The sequence below is a fragment of the Hetaerina americana genome, unplaced genomic scaffold (assembly GCF_022747635.1).
Source record: "Hetaerina americana unplaced genomic scaffold, ioHetAmer1.1.p SCAF_5, whole genome shotgun sequence".
Lineage (NCBI taxonomy): Eukaryota > Metazoa > Arthropoda > Insecta > Odonata > Calopterygidae > Hetaerina > Hetaerina americana.
In genome coordinates, this window is record NW_027287095.1 from 70,960,992 (window position 1) to 70,978,628 (window position 17,637).

The window sequence follows — 17,637 nt, forward strand, 5'->3', positions numbered from 1 at the left end:
TAATTCAGAGAACCAAGAGGAAAATTGGAGACAATCTGTTAAATAACAATTTTAATTCAATAAAAAGAGAAGGTTTAGGTATATATCCCAAGGATTACTGTTATTAGAAATTCTTTGTGTCAACTTGTCTTTCGGTATGCATACCAGAAATAGAAGAAGGCCTCCAAGAATATTATGTGAGACTACATTTCAAAATTACTGGAAACAGTATGGTTTACAACAAGGCAAAAATAATCTACCAATTGTACAATGTTAGACTCAATATTCAGCATGAAAGACAGGAAGAAACTAGAAGCAAAAATAAATAAAGACGTTTGACAAGGATGTTACCTTTCACCAATACCGTTCAACATATATTCAGTAGAGGCTATAAAAGAAACACAAAGAATGGGTATACTCTTTTGTAACAATTTCTTGTGAAAACACTTTTCACATGACAGATTTAACCGAAAAGACCTGTGGAAAAAATTTTAAGAAATAAATAATTACTTTTTAGTTGCATTACTTTCTGTCTACTTCCGCAAAGTTACAATTTGTAGAAAAGTCTGTTCTTACACGTGTTGTCAGATTCATCTAACATATATGGCTAACCAAAAAAAAATGCTATACAAACCTTTTTAATATGTATGCACACTGTTCCAGACCTTTTTCTCTCCTGGCCATGTATTCCGCTACAAACTACACAATTCTTTTCTTTTTTACCTGGAAGTTGCTCCAGTCTGGCATTTGATATACCTATACGTGGAGATATGTAACACTCCATCTCCCCAAGGCATTCCATCTCAAGAGACTCAATGATGCTTATAGTGTATTGATTTCTTGTCATCATTGTCATTGGACTATTTTCTTCACAAATAATGAAAGAAAAAATAAAAACGTTCATATTTCCTTGAAATCATGCTTGATTCAACTGCACACGCGTAAGGGAAAAACGGCAATGAAACTCAAAGCCAAAAGAGAATGGTGTTCTTTGCATACTATCTTTCCATTTCAAGGCAGTAAAAGTAGCAAGCCCTATCATAAAGAGAAACACTTATAATGTCATTTCATTACAAAGAGCCTAAATGATTACCTAGGATGGAAGGTAAGGGAAAGCAATAGGTTTGCATAGTACGAGGTTAAGGTGAAAATTTATCGGCCTGACACAGAGATGGCATTCCAATTAGCAAAAATTTATGATTCTGCCTGGGTGCATGTATCATAAGTTCAGGAGACTGGTTTCAACTTGTTCCTTCAAGTAGTTGGTTTACGCTTATTGTTGCAGTAGATGTCTTTAGTGTTTTTCATTAAAATGGAAAAACTCGAATTTCGGTCATAAATTCTTCGTTTTGGATGGATTAACCTCGAAGGATATTCATCTGAAGTTGACAAAAGTGACAGGTACTCTGCTCCTTCAATGTCAACCGTTAATAAGTGGGCAGCTGAATTTAAACATTGTCGTACATCCTACAAAGATGACCCACATGAAGGACAGCCAAAAACCGCAACAACACCGGAAACCATTGAGAAGGTGCACAATATCGTTTTGGATGATAGGCAAGTAAAGATGAGTGAGATAGCTAAGGCCGTGGAGATATCAGAAGGAAGGGTGCGAAACATCTTGCCCATAGATTTATGGACCCAAAAGCTCTGCACAAGGTGGGTGCTGCATTTATTGAATGACATTCAAAAGCAAATGTGCAAGCAATTTTTGCAACAATGTTTGAACCAATTCAAGAGAGAACCAACTGATTTTGTGCGGTAATTTGTCACCATAGATGAGACATGGGTCCACCAACACATCCCAGGAATGAAACAGCTGGCGAAGCAGTGGGTGGAAGCCAGTGGTTCAGTGCCAAAGAAAGTGAAGTCGATCGCATCTGCCAGAAAGATCATAGCGAGTGTGTTTTGGGATGCGAAAAGGATTTTGCTGATTGATTACCTTGAGAAAGGCAGAACAATTACAGGCGAATATTACTCCAACGTTCTTGACCAACTGGATGCCAAAATTCACGAGAAGAGGCCTGGCTTGAAGAATCATCTTTCACCAGGACATAGTTCCAACTCACAAAGGTGTGTTGGCGATGGGAAAACTATGGGATTTGGGATTTGATTTGCTCGACAATATCCCCCCTATTCTCCTGATTTAAAACCCTTGGACTTCCATCTGTTCCCAAGCTTGAAAAAATTTGATTCTGGGAAGCGCTTCGTGTCCAATGGAGTAGTTGAGAGGTCCGTAGATGGATATTTTCACAGCCTTCCAGACTCTAACCTCGGGGGAGGAATACTGATGCTGGAGAAATGCTGGACCAAGTGTGTTGAAGTCAAGGGAGATTTTGTAGAAAAATGAAATCATTTTTTAACTGACATTGCACTCTTTCATTGTCAGGCTGACAGCTTTTCACCTTACCTTTGTAATGCTTTCACTAGCACCGTATCGCCCAAGTCTTAGCAGTTTTTATCAAGACTATTCATTATAAAGCATTCAAAAGTGTGCAGAGTTGAATAGATTCATCCATCAGTAGGATTTCAGAATGAAAAGACCACTCAGCAAAAGAAACGAGCAGACCAGCTCATATAGAATGAGCTTCCCTGCATGTAAACAATTCAATAAAAAATACAGTAATATTTATACCATACAAGAAGAATTTAAAATAGAAAATGAAAATTTTAAAAAAGATTATGCAAAGTATAGATGTCATAGTTATGATAGAAACAGTACCTAAGTTGCAATGAAATTTCAATAAATTATAACAATTTAAACAATAGCTTACGTTTGAGCCAATATATCAGCCGGCTGCATTTTTCGCCTGAGATGCAAAAGCTAATATATTGGCCCACCACACTAAGAGGATTCAGACCAAAAAGTTTCAATGAAATTCCCATTTTTCTATTTATCTACCAACAAATGTATCATCTGTGGTGAAGTTTATTTTAAGATTTGTTCAGAGAAAATGACTGGATATGTCATCAAAGTTGACATCTCCTTGTTGGATGCTGATGTTATTAATAGAAAATATTTCTTGCACTTAATAAGCATGCTTAGGTTAATTATTATAAGCCACACCAACTAAGTGAAATAATTTTTACAGACTCTTCATATATGTGAAGAAGGATTACGTCTTACTGAGAAAGCAACTTTATCACTGGGTCGACCTGTTTCAACTTGGGCATTATTGGTGGACCTAGATGGGCTTAACATGAGGCATCTCTGGAGACCTGGTGTCAGGGTGAGTGCTCCCATTTCATCATGATGCTCCATTCCTCATCCGTGGACTTTCAATTGCAACTTTAATGGGTTTCCATTTTAGATTACATGTTTGTTTCAAAGTAAGTAGTGAATAAATGAAAATAATAAAAATGTAATTCATTTTTCCCAGTAATGGCATAGGTAAGTATTTAGTAGTGAGTAAGGCACAAGGTATTTCAAACATTTTAAGACGTAATAACAAAGGGAAAGAAATTATTCAGCTTATATGCAATAATTAATGCATTCATGCCACCAAATGAATGGTCAAATCATGATTTTGCCTTAAATTCTCACCTTTTAGAAACTTACCATAACTTTACTCTTTTAAAATAGTACTGCTGTTTATAGAATCTTAATACTCCAAACTGTAATTTAATGCCATCATTGCAGACATTTGAAAAAGGGGCCAAAGCCCTAATTCAAGTGAATTTGAAAATTTCTATCATAACACTGTTAATTCTTATGTTATTTTAAGTTAAATTAAGCAATTTTTGTAGCCTTATTAGGTCACAGGTACAAAATTAAATTTTATTCATGGTGGAAAATATGCTGTGGCCAGCTTTGGCTGTGTAGAAGGGAAGGTGTAAAATATATATACACTCCTAGAGCCTATGAATTACATAAAACCCCTTTAACAATGTGTTTTAAGTCTATTAATGTTTCTTAAAATTTTCTGACACCAAATTATTCAATAACCTAGCACATCCTCTGATTTTGGGCAACCTTGATAGTATATGATTTCCTTCGGCCTTCCTGAAATTTTAACTTGAACCTCACCACTGTATGTATTATCCACAAAAAATTACACTTTTAAATATTTTATAACTTAGTGAATCAGTACTAAAATGAAATATATGTTTCCAAATGCTTAATCATATGAATGTTGTCTGATTCCTTTCAAAACCGACAAACCATATTACGGGAATGAAATTATAGTTCATTGTTGTAACATGCTGTTGTTACCAAGATGCAGTAGATAGGCAACTCGCACAACTTGGATTTATAATATGTGCATTGATTTTGTGAAAGGATCTAATTTTAATAATTCAAATTAGTTTAAGTATATCAGATATTTGACTAGGAGACAGCTGGCTATTTACAACTTTTCTTATGAAGTTATATTCTTTATTATCTATTATGCCTCATTTTATGAAAGTATTAACACAAATTCATACAAAATGATGAGTTTTAATCTGAAAAATGTACTGTCTAGATTCTTTAGCCAGAGTTATTAACTTTAACCTTGGAGATATGAGAGTTAAAATTTAAAGCATCAATATTTCTCTACATGATATGAGGGTAAGTCAATAAATCAGTAACAAACTTCAGTAAGACACATGCAGGAGCTGTTGTGTATATTTTATTGGGTATGCTGAAACATTCACTGTACAGTCCGGACTTAGTCCTCCAATGATTTTCATCTTTTCGAGCCCCTAAAAATTCATTTGGATGGCCGATATTTTGAAAATGATGATGCTGTAGTCCAAGAAGTTACTTGTTGGCTGTGACGGCAAACAAAAGACTTCTTTACTGCTAGCTATCAAGGACTTGTGAAGAGATGGGATAAGTGTCTGAATGTACCGGATGAATACCTAGAAAAGTGAAATAAATTTGAGGAAGTTACTTTGATTATTATAGCCTATATCCAGTTTAGTCAATTATTTATTGACGTATCCTTGTATATTTGATTTTGTTTCTAGTTGTAATTAAGGTTCTGAACTTGTAAATATATAGTCGAATTCTTTACATTCATAGGCTCTCCTTCGTATAATTGAGGTTGTTGAAAGTAACTACCCAGAAACCCTGGGAAGGCTACTCTTTGTGCGAGCTCCTCGTGTCTTTCCAATAATATGGACAGTTGTAGGAACCTTCATTCGTAAGTACCTTTTCTTTTGAGTATTATGTGAAATTGTTTCCAAGTGTTACATTTATGCATTAAACATTAGTTCAATCTGGGATTATAAGATTCTAACAAGTTTCAATAAATTGCACTATACTCTGTTTAATCTATCAAAACGCCAAAAAATTACAGGATGTATTATTTGCCATTATATTTTTCACAGTCAGTTGTAATTAAATGTTCAAAAATGCAAATTTAAGCTTTTAATCTTATCTGAAGTGCTAATCAGTGTGGTAGTAGTGTAATCTTAGATGACTGCAATGGTTGATGAAACCGAAACATGAAAGAAACCATGCAGCAGGGCAATGCTATCGATTGTGTATCCACGAAACACAATGTGCCTATCAAATCTTCTTTAGCTGACTTCAATGAGTTAGATTTTGAAAATGTTGGTAAATAAGAATTGGTGTTTTTTATTTTGAATCCACAGATGAAGCCACCCGGGCTAAATTTTTAATTTATGGCGGTAATGATTACCAGGCTGTTGGTGGACTTGTTGACTACATTCCAGAAAAATATGTTCCTGACTTCCTTGGAGGTCCTTGCCGTGTATGTAATATATTCCACATTTGAATGTGATGATTTATCCAATTAATTGATTATATTTATTTAATGAATATTGAAAAATGGTTAAACCATGAGATTATGTAATGAAAATTGTTTCATATGATGAGGAAATGCTGGTTAAATTTCTGACCTTGTCGTAGTAGGGACCTTAAAAATATATTTGATAAAGTCCCATGTTTCAATTTTAAAATGATACTAAAGTTTCATCAACTTCTGGCATTTGCTGTTGATTCCATTCTGTATTTCTGAAAAAAATTGCAAACTTCATTAATTTACATTTTTACATTTGGCAATGAACAGAGAATGAAATAAATTTTGGCATTACCCTTTGACAAAAGAATTTGGATGTAATTTAGAAATGAAACAAAAGAGATATTGTCTGTAGAACACCTTTATGACTGAATGTAAGGAGGAGTCTTTTTTTTTACTGAAAACTAATCTTAATCACTTGTATCATGGTACTGGATGTAATGCAAATGAGTAACAACTGCCCATACTCAGTTTGAGAACTTAGCTTGTTACTAGGAGTGTCTCTCTGACATATGTTAACTGCAATATCTAACAATTTAGAGGGGTCACATCACTGGTGCAGTTAAAAAAACTATTATTTATTGGAAAACTGCAGGATGATGTTGTAAGTCGTTATGCCACATTGCTAATAGAATATATGTATAAAATAGGATGAAGTATAGCAATAGTTTAATGGTGAAAAATTGTAACAAAAAGAAGAATGTGATATGACTTGCGGAAGGCCATAATGTTTCTTAGTATAAAAGCAAGTCTTCCCTTCTTTAATCCCAGCCACTTCTCCCTGTTAGTTCCACATAAGATAAGCTGAAAATTTGGCATTCTTTACATCTTAGCAACATTCATTCTTTCATTATTCTTCATAAAAAACAGCTGATTATTCATTTCTGTTAATTTTCTGTTGGTGAGTTGCTTCTTTCTTTTTTGCTGATTGGGAATATGTAATAATTTACCCTATTTACCTTTAATTTTTCTAAAAATTTTTCCTTGTGATGGGTAAGAATGACTTGTAATTTGTATTTCAATGTCCACTTGAATTAAAATACTTTTTTTCTTGATCAGACAAAGGTACCTGAGGGTGGTTCAGTGCCGAAGTGGCTGCAGGATGAATCTGAGGAAGGGAGGAAAGGGCAAATAGGGAGTGGAACATCTGAGGAGGATGGGATGTACACCTCTGTCCAATTATCTGATGGAGAGGTAAGACTCCAGCATTATGTTATAATTTGGTAGTTCACTAAATAAGGTAGGTTTTGGATGGACACACTGAACGTGGCTACATTTCATAGCTTAAACTAACGAGACACGACCTGACTCTCCACTCTATAGTAAACCCTTATTCAATTCTGTAAAAATTCCACCTCCCTTCATACCATCCAATAGGGCCATCCTTTTCCTTCTCCTAACTCACTTGTTTCATATTCTTTATTAGTCATCAATATTATGTCACCAATCAAATTGCTCTTCATCCACATTTCCTGCCTTTTTGGATTTCTCTCAAGAACTCTCTCTCTCCTACCCCTGCATGCCCAGTACTTCTTCCTTTGTTTTTCTTCCCATCCATTTAACCTTTTCCATCCTTCTGTGCACCCACATTTCAAAAGCCTCCAATTTATGCCTGTCATCTTTTTTTAATGAGTCTCTAAGCTATGAAAAACCATAATCTTTGCCAAAGTTTTAATGACCTTTTTTTAACATTCTTGCTCAGTGTTCCTATCATCCATTCCCCTCTCCGTGTGTAGGTTCTTTGCAGTTCCTCTTCTGATGTCTGTGCTGTTTTGACTATCTTGGTCCAAAACATTTCTAAAATGGGTAAAATGTTCGGCCTGCTCTAGTTTTTTCCCTCCTATTTTAACGTTTAAATTATCTTTCCTCTTCCTTGAAAATCTCTTAACATTTGTCTTGTTTAACTTGATTCTCATTCCATATCTATCATGCTGATTTTCTAATGTGCTCAGCAGTGATTGTAACCAGTATTATCTTCTCAGAAAATTTTAACAAGATGCCCATTGGAGTAAAGTGAGAGAGTATTGTTATTTCTTATTGTATGTGTAATCTTCTTCCTCATATCTAGACAGTTTTGGTACAATTTTTCTTTCACATTCTTGGCTAAAATTTTATTCATGCAGTGAAACCTTGAATTCACATATCCCAAATTTGCATAATTTATTATGATCCTGACTAGTGCGCATTTAAATCAATTAATTAGGAACCTCATATTTACATTCCTGAATCCAGTATTTTTTTAAGATCTCATCGCCCCATACCATCGATGGTGTAATTTTCTTCATATTTTTTCTTAGTTTACATTCATAACCCTTTGAAGAAATGTTTTAAGTATTTATTTTGAGATCATTATAAGTATCTTAGAATGTTGAATTTTTAATTTGGCTCTTCCTCATTTTTGGTTAAAATTCTCATTGATCACTTTTAAAATACTGCTCATGGATCTTGGAAGTACCTAATTTTTTCGTAAATATTGATATATTATGCTAATTGAGCTGTATGTTGTTTATCTTGCAGGCACATGAGGTTACAATAATGTCTGAGGAATTGGGCACTGTTCTTACGTGGGATTTTGATGTGATGCACAGTGATATTGTTTTCTCAGTCAAGCGACATAAGAAGCATCCCAAAGATGGTGAATCCTGGGAATCAGTTGTACATTCAGGTTAGTTCATGAAAATTATCATGCCTTTTTTCTTCATTGAAATTTATTAAGTAAACTAGTTGGAATTTGTAGATTCAACTTTGAGTTTATAGAGAATAATGTCATTAATAACTGTTAATTTGCTTCAAAATTGTGTTTGCAGAGGAAGAATTCCGGCAGTTGTGTAAAGAAGGGGAATCGGTTCAAGGCTCACATGTTACAAGGGCAGATGGCAGATGGGAATATGTATTGTGCTGGAAGGAAGCCACTGAAGGGCAGAAGCCACAGGGTAAAGGTAATTAACTTTTTTGAGGAGTCATAAATTAAAAACCGCAGTGTATGTGTCACAGATAAATTATCAAAGTACATAGTTTTTGTAAAACATTGCAAGAGTCACGCACAGATATGCACAGTATTTTATTATTAAACATATGTTTCTAAGTAAAATATTATTTATTCTCTGAGATGTGGCCTTTCCTTGTGACATTTTGAGAATTCATTCGAAGGGATCTGCTGGCTTCCGTGATAACTGCTAGTATTGGCCTCCTGTGGGAGGAGGTGTGAATGAATCTCCCAGCCCCCAACCCTTTGCCCTAACTTGTTTTTATTAAGTGATTGCATAGCGCCGTGACTGGCCAACAAATTCAACTTTTCTTCCCGTAATCCTATGGAGCTAAGGGAACACTTGTTTCCCAGGTATCTCCAGTGAGAGCCATGTAGGCAGCAGGAGGGGTTTAAATTAATTTTTTCCCTTCATTCCTTTTTCTTCTTCCATTCTTAATAATGTAGCCTTTGGGATATCTCCGGGGGGAGCCAAATAAGTCAAAAAAGGAGGAAAAGTTTGAGGACTGATGCAAGGAACCCTTAGCAAATTATTCGAATTGAATTTGGCACTGATGAGAAATGTTGAGGAGGGGGAGGAGGTTTGTGGAGGGCTTTTCTGTTTCTCTTTCAATCCTGTCTGCTCATTTATTAATTGAAAAAAGTATTTGTTCTGCACAGCAAATGCTTTTTTCTTTGATTTCCCCCAGTTTGTGCACAAATGCTTCGTTAGTGTCAAAAAGTACATATGGCTTTACCACAAGATATTTGAACATCACAGAACAAGTATACTCTTAGTGTTGTAGAGATTTTAAGATATTTTGTTTTACTCATATGTATAGGCTTTTGTAATTTTATTGAAATTAACAAAATTTACATTTTTTAATGGTCACATTGTGATTTACTCTAAATTATCATTCATTGATCACTTTGTTTTGATGGACTTCATGTTTGTACTCTTAATGGTTAATCATGTTTTTTCTCTTCTGAGTTTTCTCATTTATTTCCTTTTCCAATACATCTGAGACTTATCTTCATATACTATATTGAAATAACTCAAAATTTCCAATTGGAAAAATTTTCACTGACTCACCATATGCCAAATAATTGTCATGCTTTCCTTTTTCTATGTATTTTGAAATTCATTTTTAATTCCTTATTTTGATTCTTCTACTTACTTTATTTTTTCTCTTCCTTGTTACATTCTTGGGTTCATAAACTTTTTTAAAATCCTTTATTCCAGCAATAAGTTCAGTGGAATTTTTTTATCATCAATGAGCAGTAACAGTTCCTTTATCATAGTAATTATATGTATTAAAGTTTCTAACACATATAACCTCCAACTCTGTGCCTTTAAGTCAGCATACATACAAAGGTGAATTAAAATGTGAATGGCCAGGTGCTCATAAGCGCCAAGATAATCACCATTTTATCAATTATTGTGTGAATGTTTTATTGTTAAAGGGAGGTTTGATGTTTGCTTTATGAATACTGTAAGACTTCATTTTTGTTTTAAGAAATTATGATTTCCTACTATTTACAACACTATTTTGGATCCTATCATTCTTCCTAGCATTCCAATGTTAGTAAAACCCAATATTCACCTCAATAATTTTCAATTTTCCATGTATTTACATAATTTCCTGTGAGATATCCAAAACTTTACACTTACGTGAAAGCTCCAATGAAGCTTGTGATTTTTTGGGTACCAGATCTTCCTGGGAAACAATAACCAGCACAAGGGAAGGAACTGGCATCCTACCCTGATGAGGGAATTTCAAGCACCATACTTAAGGCTTAGTACTGGGTGAACTCTATCATCACCTACCCAACAACCTTTGAGTTGATTACTATGTTTCTGTTTTTTTTTATTTAGATACGTGCATACTTAGACACACACACACAAACAAATATGAGAATCCTTTATTCTAGAATCACTTTCCCCAATTTAAATGCCATTGTCTCAAAAATTATATATCTTATAGGAATAACCTATTATATTATCTTAAAGGAAATCCAAGTGCAGTCTGAGCTTATACTTATCCCAGTGATGGTCTTAGTTGTTTCTCATGCTCTGTGAAGTTAGTTTACCCCATTTATTACTTTATGTGAGATGTATTCCTTATTGCAATGGAAAAGCAAGATGAAAAAAAATTTAGAATTTATATTGAGGAGCTGGTGAAGAAATAGAGCAACAGATTTTGCCATATTTAGTTGTTCTCTGTTAGTTGATTCTTACTTTTACTCTTACTTGGTTTCCTTTCCTACAGTGATAACTATTTTTCCAAGAGAAATTGAAAAATATAAGTAAGGGACTTAACTGTACATAACTCTGTTTTGGAGTGTACATGGTTTGTATAAAAAGTATCGGAAAAATTTCAGGAAAAATAATTTATTTCAGATAATAGCTCCCTGATAGGTGGATTCCAGAGGGTCTTTAAGAGTATGCATGTAAGCTTCTTTGACAGCACTTAGGATCCCATTGTGGTCTTTTGCAGGAGGATTTCACTTTTGGAAATAGTTAATAGTGTGCTGGTGCCATTATATGGGGACTGTAAGGGGGTTGGGGAATCGTCGTGATGCCATTGCAGAAGGTCTTCGCAAGCAGACACTCAACTGCTCTTGGTCGTCCATCATGACCTTCAGGACGAGCTTGGCGTAGATCTTTTGCATCGACAACTTTGATGATAATGGTGTTCACTGTCATCTAATCAATACCATTATGATCTGCTATCGTGTGCACATTTAACGAACAGTCTGAATTCAGCAATTCACGCAAACGTCAGGAAAAATTGTTACCAATACTTTTCTGACTAACCTTGTAGGAAGGCAAATATCCTCTGATTAGAGCCATGTTTTTTCTTGTGTTTAAAGTTAATTTTGTGTGTTTAGGTGGCTGATTTATATATTTACTTGTAAATAGTAGTGAAGACAGCTTATATCACTGTAGTATTACTTGTTATTAATTACTTTTTTCCATATCAGGGTTTTCAGGTGCTGTAAACACTGGAACCTCCAATCAGTCTTCAGTCCTTCATTCGGAGAACCAGAAGTCTACTGATAAAGTTGATGGGTATACTTATGATTCCACTGTGAAGGAGAACTATTCCAAAGTCCACATTAAATATTATGTTGAAACCCTGGCATCAGCTGATTACAGGTAATAAAATCCTTTTTTGTCTCAAGTACATGAATAGAGGGTAACATATTGGCATGTCACAAACTATTAATGGGAAACTCCTGTAACAATCTCAAGGGGATCGGGATTGGTGCGGTGGCTATCATACTGGCTTCCCACCCAGAGGGCTCGGGGTCAAATCCCAGCAGTGTTATATTTTTCAGAGGTATCTCAATCCTTAGTTGAGGTGCTTTGTGGAGGGCAATTTGAGTGAGCACGCTGTCCGTTGGATGGGACGTTAAGCTGCGGACCCCTTGGCGCCTTTCGTAAAGAGTAGGCTAATGCCAATGTCAGGTTTCTCTCCACCCTTCATCCGTTCCTGTCCATCCCCTATGGTGCAAATGACCTCAGCAGTCGGTTGCCTCCCCTAAAAACTACTACTACTTCAAATCTCAAGAATTCCAAAAAAAATTGCCCTTGCTATATCAATAATTGGTCGGCCATAACTAGATCAAGGACTTAGTTGATTAAATGGAACATAATAAAAAAATATCTGAAAGAAGTGTTTTGCCCTTTTCATTTGCATGTGTTATAAATGGTGTCTGCTGTGATTGTTTATGAGATTGAAGTACCTGCATTTCAGCATGTCTAGCATGTTTTCAAAATTGATTTAAATTAATGTAAACAAAGATTAAGTTCTAGAGAAAATTGTGCAAACTTCTTTGACATAGATAATTCTTCATTTTTGTTGTGTTGATGAGGGAGTTTAAATCATTTGTAATTCCTAGTCATCACAATAGCATGAGGAATACAGGAACTTTAACCAGCAAGTATAAAGATATTATTTTAAAGGCAAATTAAATGGAAAGTAATTGAGGAAATGAATTTGTCAAGTGTAAAGAAACTTCAATATCGTTATTCTCAAACCTGAAAATACTATTCTAGTCACAAATAAGACATAAGCTTTTTAATTTTTAATGAGTTTATTATTAAATAGATGATCATTTTAACCATTCTTTGTACAAACATCATTTTTACAGAAATCCATTCAAATTTTTATGAATGCTGACAATGTCGTAGAATATTAATTTTGCATAACTAATTGGCACCTAAGATGGCAATGTCATGTGAAAACAAGATACTTTTCCAAGCATCTTAATTAATTTGTGGTTTTCACGTTTATGAATGTATTTGTTGTCATACCCCTCATGAAGGCTTTTTCAAGTGAAGGTTAATTTTGAAAAAAACAATTATCATCGAATTTTCTTCCTCTTTTTCAGGGGATCACGCAGCAGTCTGTTGTCCGGATTGAGTCAGTTTTCATCCCTGAGTAATTTGGCAGTGGCTCCATCATCCTCATTCCGATCCACATCTTCAACGTCCGTGTCCGTTTCTGGCTCCATTTGCCCATCACGGTAGAATGTATTTTGCAAATGAATGCCAGAGATGCTGATTCAGGGATGTACTTTGCGTGGTCATTATATAATTATGTGCAAGTCCACAGGCTAGTAGTGTTTTACTAGGTATGAGTATGAGCAGCATACGAAGCAAGAATGAAATATGATTGCTGGGTTCACAGAATTCAAATACTCGAGGCTGGGATTTTGTAGTGGAATGCCTTAGTCAGATGGCAGGGAACTCACAAATTCAATGTCCATGAAGCCTTACTGTGCCTAATTTGTTGGCCTATGCTGTTTTTGTAATGATAAAAATTCTATTTTTACAAAATATGTAATTTTAAATTCAACTTCGGTTATTTTTTCAAACGATTGTATGAAAAAAAAAATTGGATGGGCATTTTAATAAATGTAGACTAAAGGTTGCAAAAATGTGTATTCAAGAAGTTGCTCAAATGATCAAATAATTTTATCGGGTATTTCAGAGTTTTAGTATGAAATGCTCAGACATATTAATTTATGTTGACTCATGGCAATATTTTAATATTCTAAATGATAATTGTACTGAGGAATGCATTTATCACACTCAGAAATATAATTTTGGCCATCAAAAATTCCAATTTATCCCTCCCAGGGAAAAAACAGGCATCTGACTGAGGGTCTTAGGGTATTCAGCGTCCATTTCCTTCCCATTTAAATAATATGTGCTGTGCATCTTATCTGCTCTCACATTAGAGGTCACATTATGTGCCATTGCAATCATTTCAATATTATTACTTCCATTAATGCCATTCTTCATAATTTACTGATTCCACCAGGTTTCATTGTTCTTCCATGCATGAACTGTTGCATATATTGTCATATTCTTCCATCAATTTTTAATCAGAGATATAGATAAATGAACGGGAACCCCCATGGCAATGTTAGCATGAAGACCCATAGTGATTGCCATACATTTGTTAATGCAAGTTGTTTGTTTTTCAGTTCAATATTTGCTGACAGAATAGGGGTTTATATTTTATTATTTCCATGCATTCTTTAAATTGTCTATTTTTTGTAAGCATTCCTTCTAATGCAATTGTAATGCCAACAATTTGATACATTTTGCGTGCATAAATAAGTAAGGATAATTACTCAGATAAAGAGATAGAATATTTATAAAATAAATATATCTTTTCTATATTATTCTATTATAGACTCAGGTGCTTTATTTTGATGTTAGCACTGTCAGAGAATGTGATTCAAGCAAAAGTTAATTAACTGCTCCAGAATGCCATTGTCATTCAGCTAATGGATGAGGATATTTATTTTACATCACATGTTTTAAAATATAAGTTTTCTTGTTTTTGCACATCAGTGATTTAAGTGAAACTTTTAATAATATTTTTGATGATATTTTCCTATCTTTTATGTCAATCACATAATCTAATTTTGATTACTCCTTTAAATCATGATTATTCATTTTTGCCATAAGTGGTGTCTTTGTGTAATTTTTGTTACATGCATTTTATGATGGTTATGTCATCACTATAGTGATAATAATATATATGTGGCACCAATTTACATTCGATATTATGATTCTATTTATATATATTTATTTGTGTAGCAAGAATTCTTGATTATAAGATAAATTAACTGTCAAATTTATTAATGATTGATGTTATGTGTCAATTTTTTGTTGCTAAAAATTTTACAAACATAACTTGAATAACTGATTTCATTTTAATATGTGTATAAGCTCTGCTGATATTCTACTGTGTGCTCCAGGGGCTTTCACACTATCTATAATTATAGATACTTTAAAACATGCATATTATGTTCTCTGTCACATGTATATTTTCAAGATCTCAAAACAGTGACTTCGACTATAAATATAAATGATATTTACTATGTGTTGGCCCCTGGTATGTAGCAGTGATTTCTTGAATGGTTATGAGGTGTACACATTCTTTTTGGAAACAAGTTGTACAATTTCAGACTCAAAAAATTCATATATGTAACCCCTTAGGAAATCAATTTTTTTATCATTATCTTGGTACCATTGCTGCAATTTGTTCATATTACATCACATTTTTCGTGAGATCTCTTCGGTTGCGATCCTTGAAATTTAACCTCGTGTGTTAGTCTTCTATGGTAGCATATTATTGTTAGTTTGGATGTAGAATCTCTTGTAGTTGTTGCATATGTAACTTGGCATTACATGGTCAAATGGAAGCAGGAAATCTGAATCGGGGTAATTATTTAGCTGAGATTAAAATTTTCGTGTACATGAAGGTTGACAATGGTAAATTACCTAATTATCTTTCAAATTTGGTTTCCATTGTTCGACTAACATTATTGAACATTTGCTTTTTAATATCCCCAGTTATGTTTTGTATTGCTTAAATTTGTGTATATTTTGTTTTCCTGATGAAAACACATTTCTTTGCATCAGGAAAATTCTCAGCAGCATTTACATTCTCTATTAATGTATGTATAGTAATATTATTCCTGCTCATCAATTGATCTTCTGCTTTTTATTCTCTGTCATGTGTTGTGTTTCTTAAAGTTTGTGAATGTTTTGTTTATCTTTCATGAAAACAAACTAATATTTCTGTGAAGCAGAACAATTTCTCAAGAGCTTTTAATCATCTCTAATTAATTGTGTAGCCATTATATCATTCCTACTGCTGCAAAATATGTGATTAACTGATGTTTTTAAAGTCTTACTCTTTAGTGCTCTAATCCATATTGTATACATTAATTTTGAAAAATTGTATACGACTAGTAATTACATGATATTACATTTTGTTATTATGTGTTGTTAAAAAGATTTAACCATTGAATGGATAATAATTTCCTTTAAATGCAGTGAAGGACCCTTAATGTTTTTTAAGGTTATAAAATGTTATAGTAATTCAAGAGAATGTGTTATTTTTTGCTATTAACTGGGTTATACTGTAAATAATTGATAAATGGTGGTGGTATTTTCTTTAAAAGTTTGGATCTTTGAGAAATGCCTGTGTGTATTTCACATTTCCAAAAACCAAATGTTGGTGGGAATAATTCATTCACACAAAAAATGAAATGGATATGCAGGGGTGGAAAAAACCTTCCCCTTGATGAGTACATTTATAAAATATATTGGTAATGTGACAGGATGATCAGAAATCAATTAATGTAATGATGTGTGTAGTTTATAGTATGGAGGAACAAATTTAGAGGGAAAATAATAAATGGTATTATTAGCAATATCAGTTTACAGGTATGCTAGCACTTTTAGACTAAATTAAGGTAGTTTTTTTGTGAATCAGATTATTTAAACTTTTTCCTGGTTTTCATATATTCAGCCTGTTTCATTAGTGGGGACCAATTTTTTATCCATCAACATAATTTGAAGAAAGATAATTTTTTATTGGAGCTAATCTTGAAACCAGTTACATTATATACCAGCCTGATTACTTTTAGTTATATTTATCATGTAAAAAGTGGGCACCTTACATCATTACTAAGATTTTGAGGTCTTGTTATTATTGCAAAGTTAAACCAATGATGAAAGACTGGGTCAAGAAATTAAACATCCAGGAAATCAAATTTACATGCATGGTGGTTAATTGGCTTATTCATAATCTGTAATAATTATCATTATATTCATGAAATCATTGAGCAATATGCTTTGATGCCTTAATTGCTCACGTCATAGTTTTTATTTTGAGCAAATCTGAAATCTTAATGCAAAGCAATATTGAAGGTAACTATAGCCATCTAAATGGTTGATATTTTAAGAATATCTTAGTCTCTTTGGGAAAACTTGTGAAAAACAACATGGTAAGTGAAACTTTTTAGATCAAAAGGTAATAATTGAATGATAGATATTTGGTCAGATATAAATGTAGTCAAATCAAAAGAATATTTGATGTTTTTAGATATTTGAATGCTAAAGAAAGTGCTGAATTATGTAGTATGAGTATCTACCAAGAAAATTTTGGATACAGATTACATAAAGTGTTATTTTGTGCATCAAGAAAAACTGAATTAATTAATTGTGATTTATTAAACAGTGGTAAACTTGACTTGTGACTACAATACGATCTGGTTCACAGTTGGTATCTCTAAATCCAATTTCCCATTTATGTTATGAGAAATCAATCCATTCCGATATTAGAACATTTGGAAAAAATAAAAAATGCATTTGTATACAATTACTACTTATTTTTATTTGTGAAACATTTCATTTTTTGCTCATTATATAAAAATTATCTAATATAAATTTTAAATAATCAGTTTTCTTTTAAATGTTTTCGTTGTTTGGATTTTGATGTCATTATTAATTGCTTCTTTTTGTTTTTTAGGTGAGGTAGTTAAAAACCTATCCAATGAATATTTGTATCATTTTCTTAACACCTTCCTGAAGTAATTAAAAAACATAAACACAGTATTCAACCCGAAGGT

General features: G+C 33.4%; 1 protein-coding gene across 2 annotated transcripts in view; it reads left to right on the plus strand.

Annotated features, from left to right (window-relative positions):
• Window positions 1-17,369, plus strand: part of retm (real-time) — a 36,413-nt gene extending 19,044 nt beyond the window's left edge. Inside the window, exons 9-16 of one of the 2 annotated variants that reach the window (XM_071591899.1) lie at window positions 3,072-3,209; window positions 4,985-5,105; window positions 5,560-5,678; window positions 6,786-6,920; window positions 8,244-8,391; window positions 8,534-8,665; window positions 11,677-11,851; window positions 13,090-17,369. In XM_071591899.1, the coding sequence (XP_071448000.1) occupies window positions 3,072-3,209; window positions 4,985-5,105; window positions 5,560-5,678; window positions 6,786-6,920; window positions 8,244-8,391; window positions 8,534-8,665; window positions 11,677-11,851; window positions 13,090-13,228 (1,107 nt within the window). In that variant the 3' untranslated portion in view covers window positions 13,229-17,369. The remainder of the gene's footprint in view (window positions 1-3,071; window positions 3,210-4,984; window positions 5,106-5,559; window positions 5,679-6,785; window positions 6,921-8,243; window positions 8,392-8,533; window positions 8,666-11,676; window positions 11,852-13,089) is intronic. The other variant, XM_071591900.1, reaches the window with a different exon arrangement.
• Window positions 17,370-17,637: the final 268 nt, after the last annotated feature.